General features: G+C 35.1%; 1 protein-coding gene across 1 annotated transcript; it reads left to right on the forward strand.

Annotated features, from left to right (window-relative positions):
* The first annotated feature begins 3,667 nt into the window (after positions 1-3,667).
* LOC147524332 (uncharacterized) lies at positions 3,668-4,365 on the forward strand. The gene is made up of 2 exons (XM_086574321.1): positions 3,668-3,802; positions 3,899-4,365. Exons 1-2 carry the CDS (start codon positions 3,715-3,717, stop codon positions 4,363-4,365), a joined length of 555 nt encoding a protein of 184 aa, XP_086430447.1. The 5' UTR covers positions 3,668-3,714.
* Positions 4,366-6,943: the final 2,578 nt, after the last annotated feature.

The raw sequence follows: 6,943 nt of genomic DNA on the forward strand, positions 1-6,943 counted from the left end.
TATTTCGGTAGCAAGTATTACCCTCATTATAACTTAATAAAAAACTACTATCATTGTTACCCTTGTAAGCAATTGTTTTTGGCTCATAAAAATAACAAATTGTTATTTCCCCTCAAAACTACTTGCATTGAAATTGTTCTTTTATATACGTATTGAACAACATTTAGTCCTTTTGGTCCATTACGGCCTTGATTTTGATAGATGTTCCTTGTACCTTGTTGAGTGGACCTAGCACTTGAGCCTCGACTTTGTTTTGCTTTCGGGGTCATGTGCATTGACTATATGATGGAACCATGTGTGGACCATAATTGGAGATCTTACTAGTACTTATTTACAAATTAAATCATTTGTTAAAAAAAAAATCCAATGTAAATAAAATATTTTATGCTAATTATAAAGTAGAATAGATGTGTGTTATGATAATATACTAATATGGGCTTATGAGATCAAATCTCAAAAAAAAAATTTTTTTTCCCCAATAAATAGATCAAATCTCAATTGACATGTGGTAAAAGACAATTTATACTTTTTGAGCTTAGTGGGACACATTTTTTTTTTCCATAAAAAGAATTAAATTTGATATGAAATTACCGTTTTACCCCTTATATATTTGCACCAAACACAGGAGTCCACCTGTTACGACACAATTGACAAAAAACTATATTTAAAAGAGCAAAATTACTATTTTATCCCTCAAAAAGTCAAAAAAAATATTTAAAAAAAAGGTCGGATCGTCTCCACCCGGGTGAAAAACTTTAGCTATTACACCTTACAAAATATTTGACATATGTCTCTTATTTAACACCTAGAGTAACAGTGTTACTTAAAACCAAAAAACAAAATCAATAAAAAATCACTACAAAAAAAGAAAGATTCGATGGAAAATGGAAACAAAAAATCTCCACCATTGTGTTTTCAAAAATGTTATCTCTTCTTCAACAATATTCTTATTATTACTTCAATGAAATTGCCAAATTTTCCATTGAAATAGAAAACCACACTTGGATTTGAATGAAAGTCGAAAATACAATCATAAATTATCACATAACTTCACAGCATTTGATTAATACTCAAGAAATAATGCAAAGAACTGATTAAAACTCAACTTGAAGTAAAAAAGATTAAATTATTCAAAATTATGATTAAAGCTCAAAACCCAATCATCAAATTACTAATTTGTAAATATCGAATTGATCCCGTAGAAAGAAATTTAATTAATTTTCAACCTAATATTGAAAATCAATATTAATCAAAAGTTATTGATGTTTATTACAATTAGTGTTTTGATGACTTGATTATAATTAAGTTATATATATTTTGATGTTTATTACAATTAATTTTTGTAATGATTTTTATTTTTGGTTTTAAGTAACACCGTTACTTTAGGTGTTAAATAAGGGGACACGTGTCAATAATATTTTGTAAGGTGTAATAGCTAATATTTCCACCTGGGTGGAGAAGATCCTGCCTCTTTAAAATATAAAAAATTGTTAAATAACTATTTTGCCTATATGGGCTTTATATATATATATACGGTTTGTCTAGAGTGCCACTCTTATCTCACACTTCTCCTCAGCCGTCCGATCTCGCCTCAAGATTTGATGATCTAATTCACTGATAAAACCGATATTTCAAAATTTCGTGTTATTTCAAAAAAAAAAAACGAAAATCACCAAAACGCGAAATTTGGTTCTCTCTCTCTCTTGGCTTCTTCTTATCCAAACCGTACCAAGCTTCTGGATTAAGGTATTTTTCCACTTTTAATTCGTTTGATTTGTTGTTTAATTAGCTTGGATTCGTTTGAAATAAACCTAGTAAACTTTATTCTTGGATGTTGTTTATATTGTTGTTTAAAACGCGAAATTGAATGGTATTTTGCAAAATAAACATGAAATAATTTTGCAATAATTTTGCAAATTTCCTTGAAGGGTTTGAATGGTATTTAATTAGCTTTAATGGTATTTTCGTTGTCGTATTCTTCATGCTTTAATGGTATTTAATTAGCTTGAACTCTGTCATATTCTTCATGCCGTATTCTGTCAGAGTTTTGAACTTTGTCAGAGTTCGGTGAACTAGTATATTCGGTGAACTCTGTCAGAGTTCGATGAAGTAGCATATTCGGTGAACTCTGTCAGAGTTTTGAACTAGCATATTCGGTGAACTCTGTCAGAGTTTTGAATTCTGTCAGAGTTCGGTGAAGTAGCATATTCGGTGAACTCTGTCAGAGTTTTAACTAGCATATTCGGTGAACTCTGTCAAAGTTTTGAACTCTTTCAGAGTTTTGAACTCTATCAGAGTTCGGTGAACTAGCATATTCGGTGAACTCTGTCAGAGTTTTAAATTCTTTCAGAGTTCGGTGAAGTAGCATATTCGGTGAACTCTATCGGAGTTTTGACTAGCATATTTGGTGAACTCTGTCAGAATTTTGAACTAGCATATTCGGTGAACTCTGTCAAAGTTTTGAACTCTATCAGAGTTCGGTGAAGTAGTATATTCGGTGAACTCTGTCAGAGTTTTGAACTAGCATATTCGGTGAACTCTGTCAGAGTTTTGAATTCTGTCAGAGTTCGATGAACTCTGTCAGAGTTCGTTGAACTAGCATATTCGGTGAACTCCGTTAGAGTTTTGAACTCTGTTAAAGTTTTGAACTAGCATATTCTGTTTAACTTTTGTTTGTTCATTTGTTGTTTAATGTTATTGTTTTAGGGTTCCATAGTTATTACATATTCATGTGATTTTACATTTGCATATTTTTAAATTTTTAAATTTTTTCCTTATATAGTGAAATTCGATCTATAAATGAGGTGCCCTTATTGTGGAAGCTCAGTTCTTAATAGAGTCTCAAATACCCAAAATATCCTGGACGATCTTTCTGTGTTTGCGAAAAAAATGACAAACGTTTGCCTAAGGATAAGAAATGTAGGTATTTTAAGTGGGCGGATGAAGAAAATAATTGTGGAAGCTCGTCGTCGTTGAATATAAATTAGAGTCGAGTTCCCACATTTTCCCCAATTGAGAGTCGAGCTTCTATTTGCACAAGGAGGATAACGACTGATTCGAAAATTCACTCAATCGGAATGTTAATATTTAAGTTGTTGTTGGTCTGTCTTCTCTTAGCGGTTTTGTGTATTATCAAGTGGCTGGTTAAGGTGTTATTGGCTTAAGTTGCTTTGGATGTCGTGTGGCGTTGTCGATGATGAGTTATCCTAAGTTGCTTTGGATGTAGCTTCTGCTTTGATTGATGTTGCTATGGAGACAACCATCAGTTAGACTCGGGGCTTTGGAACTGTATCTTCGGGAAATTCAGTTGTATTTAGTTAGTAGTTTGAATTTAGTATGTATAAATCATGGAAGGATTTGGTATGTGTATTTGAACTCTGTCAGATAATTTGGCATGTGTATGTGAATTTAGTATGTGTATTTGGTTAGTAGTTTGAATTTAGTATGTGTAATCTTGCGCTCAAAGAAAACAACAATAGCCAGAAGTCTTGGGCTGTGTTTGATTGGAGCCGTTGCAAATGCAAATCATGGCAAATGCAAAAATCTCATATTTGCCACTGTTTGATACCAACTTAACCCAGTTGCAAATGCAAAAAAGATTTGCCACACCCACTGATTTACCACCATTTTCGTGACAAGTGAGTGATTACATTATCATTGTAGGCCCACCCAGCCGCAGCAAGTTATAAAACCAATTGGCTTCAACACTATGAGATGCTTGACTTTATATATGTAAACGATTCTGCAAATGGAGGTGGAAACTTTAATGCGCATGATACTGATGCTATACCTATATTGGATGGTAAGTTAAGCGAAATGTTTTTTTTTATTTGTGGTTTTCCTTTATGCAATAAGATACTACTAAGCTAATAACTATGTTGTGTGTTTAATTTAATAGATGAAACTGATGATAATGACCCCGTTAATGTAAATGAATATGTTGACAATACTGGAGATGCTACCCAAGGCTCCGGAGTGAATGTGGAAGAAGAATCACCGCGTCAAAATTCGAATGGGCAAAAGGAAAAAAAACCACGCATAGATGTGAACGACGAGAAGATAGCTAAGACATTCGAACATCTTGCAGAAGCTGCTAAGGCAATGGCGGACAATTTGAAGCGACCTCCTAGCATGATGCAGAAAGTTCATGATGCCTTGAAAGGTCTCGAGTTGTCTAAAGAAAATTTTAAGCGTGGAATGACATTCCTTGGAAATAACCCAAACATGGGTGAAATCTTTTTGAGTTTTGATGATGAAGATCTTAGGGGGGGGAGTGGCTTTTGGACAACCTTCCAGTGGCTTAAAGCATTTCTTTTGGATTTTGGCAATTATGGTACATGTGATGCGCGCACTTGTCTGGTTTAAGGCATTTCTTTTGGTTATTTTTTGTAAAACACCAGATCTTGTACTTACAGTTGATTTATAAAAGTCTGACATGCCTGTATAAATTGTAAATTTTGCTTTTGTTATAAATGTCTAACAACACCAGTTCCTTAATGATCACCAGTTGCTTTTGTTATGTGATTCTATTTTATGTGTTTGTGATTCCATTTTATTTCAAAATACTTGAATTTGATGTTATGCGATTCCATTTTATGTGTTTGGTTTTGAATTTGGAAGTGTTAGAATTGTTGGAAGTTGAATATGGAAGTTAAGAAAAAAAAATCGAGGTTCGGCAAATTTCAGTCCCAAACGACATTGCCACACCGTTTGGACTAGGTCCCAAATGGTGTGGCCACACCGGTCAAGAGGCAAAAAAACAGACAAGTTCATTTTCATCCAAGTTCAAATCCAAACGATATGGCCACACCATTTGGAATTAGTCCCAAACGGTGTGGCCATGCCGTTTGGGACTAAGTCCAAATGATGTGGCCATATCGTTTGGATTTGAACTTGGATGCAAAAATGACTTGTCTATTTTTGCCTTTGACCGGTGTGGCCACACCGTTTGGACTGTCCCAAACGACATGGCCACACCGTTTGGGGCCTACTAATCTGTTCGTTTCCAGCCCCTCGACCATTTCTTTTGGACTACACCACTATTCGAAGAAAGTGCGTCAGAATTGAGTTATTAGCTACAACGGGAGAAATTGTCACGGAAAGAGCGAGAGAAGAAGCAGAAATGTTGAAAGAAGGTGGAGAAGTTGAAGAGAGCTTAAACTTGGAGTGAAAGGCTTGAACAAGCCAAAGCTAGGTGCAGGCAGGCTATACTTGTTGCTAATTCATTCTGATGTGCTTAAATGTTGTAATACATAACAATAATATTTGGGATTGCATAAAGCATTTTGATGTGCTTATTATAAATGTTACTGTTGTTACACAAGCGCTCCCACTTGCAATTTTGTTCCGTAAGTTGATATGATGCATTGATGCAGATACTATACCACCAGTATAATGCCAACGTTTGTCAACAACAAATTTACCTCAACTCATATGATCATCAATCAACATCAACAAAATTTAGCTCAATTGATAAATTGCCAAAACACGAAACATCTGTTTTTTTGCCTCTTGACCGGTGTGGCATTATACTGGTGGTATAGTATCTGCATCAATGCATCATATCAACTTACGGAACAAAATTGCAAGTGGGAGCGCTTGTGTAACAACAGTAACATTTATAATAAGCACATCAAAATGCTTTATGCAATCCCAAATATTATTGTTATGTATTACAACATTTAAGCACATCGAATGAATTAGCAACAAGTATAGCCCGCTCAAGACCTAGCTTTGGCTTGTTCAAGCCTTTCACTCCAAGTTTCAGCTCTCTTCAACTTCTCCACCTTCTTTCAACACTTCTGCTTCTTCTCTCGCTCTTTCCGCGACAATTTCTCCCGTTGTAGCTAATAACTCAATTCTGACACACTTTCTTCGAATAGCGGTGTAGTCCAAAAGAAATGGTCGAGGGGCTGGAAACGAACAGATGAGTAGGCCGTATTTTTACCTAAAGCAAAGCTTTGCCTCCAGATTCTCCATTTCTCCTTAAGCCATACTTCTCTTTTCTACAACATCAATGAGATTAGAACTCAGTCTAATTAAACTCCCCAAAAGTAACCTAAACCAGCAATATTGAACTTTGAAAATAAAAAGGGAGAAAGAAGTTATCAAAAAAAGCAAACTTTTATCATTATGTTGTTTCCTATTTAGAGCCTAGAAGGCAACATTAGATACTATCCAATGGACATAATGATGCAATAGAACACAACCCTCGACACAGTTTTACTTAACAACACTTGATAAAACTCTAACAAGGCTGCCATATCTAAACCACTCTTAACAAGTCCAGACATCAATGAAGTCCATGACATAACATCTGGGACCAATATAGAATCAAATATTCGACGCGCAGATAAAATATCATTAGAACTAGTGAACAAATAAATCTGACAGAGTTCACTGAATATGCTAGTTCAAAATTCTGACAGAGTTCACCGAACTCTGACAGAGTTCACCGAATATGCTAGTCAAAACTCTGACAGAGTTCACCGAATATGTTAGTTCACCGAACTCTGACAGAGTTCACCGAATATGTTAGTTCACCAGACTCTGACAGAGTTCAAAACTCTGATAGAGTTCACCGAATATGCTACTTCACCGAACTCTGACAGAATTTAAAACTCTGACAGAGTTCACCAAATATGCTAGTTCACCGAACTCTGACAGAATTCAAAACTCTAACATAGTTCACCGAATATGCTAGTTCAAAACTCTGACAGAGTTCACCGAATATGATAGTCAAAACTCTGACAGAGTTCACTGAATATGCTACTTCACCGAACTCTGACAGAGTTCACCGAATATGCTAGTTCAAAACTCTAACAGAGTTCACCGAATATGCTACTTCACCGAACTCTGATAGAATTTAAAACTCTGACAGAGTTCAGCGAATATGCTAGTTCACCGAACTCTGACAGAGTTCAAAACTCTGACAGAATACGGC

This window comes from Coptis chinensis, chromosome 1 (genome assembly GCF_015680905.1).
Source record: "Coptis chinensis isolate HL-2020 chromosome 1, ASM1568090v1, whole genome shotgun sequence".
Lineage (NCBI taxonomy): Eukaryota > Viridiplantae > Streptophyta > Magnoliopsida > Ranunculales > Ranunculaceae > Coptis > Coptis chinensis.

Coding starts and splice junctions, on each gene's coding strand:
- LOC147524332 (XM_086574321.1), top strand. CDS start 3,715: ATGCTTGACTTTATATATGTAAACGATTCTGCAAATGGAGGTGGAAAC. Junction 3,803..3,898: donor TGCTATACCTATATTGGATG/GTAAGTTAAGCG, acceptor TTAATTTAATAG/ATGAAACTGATGATAATGAC.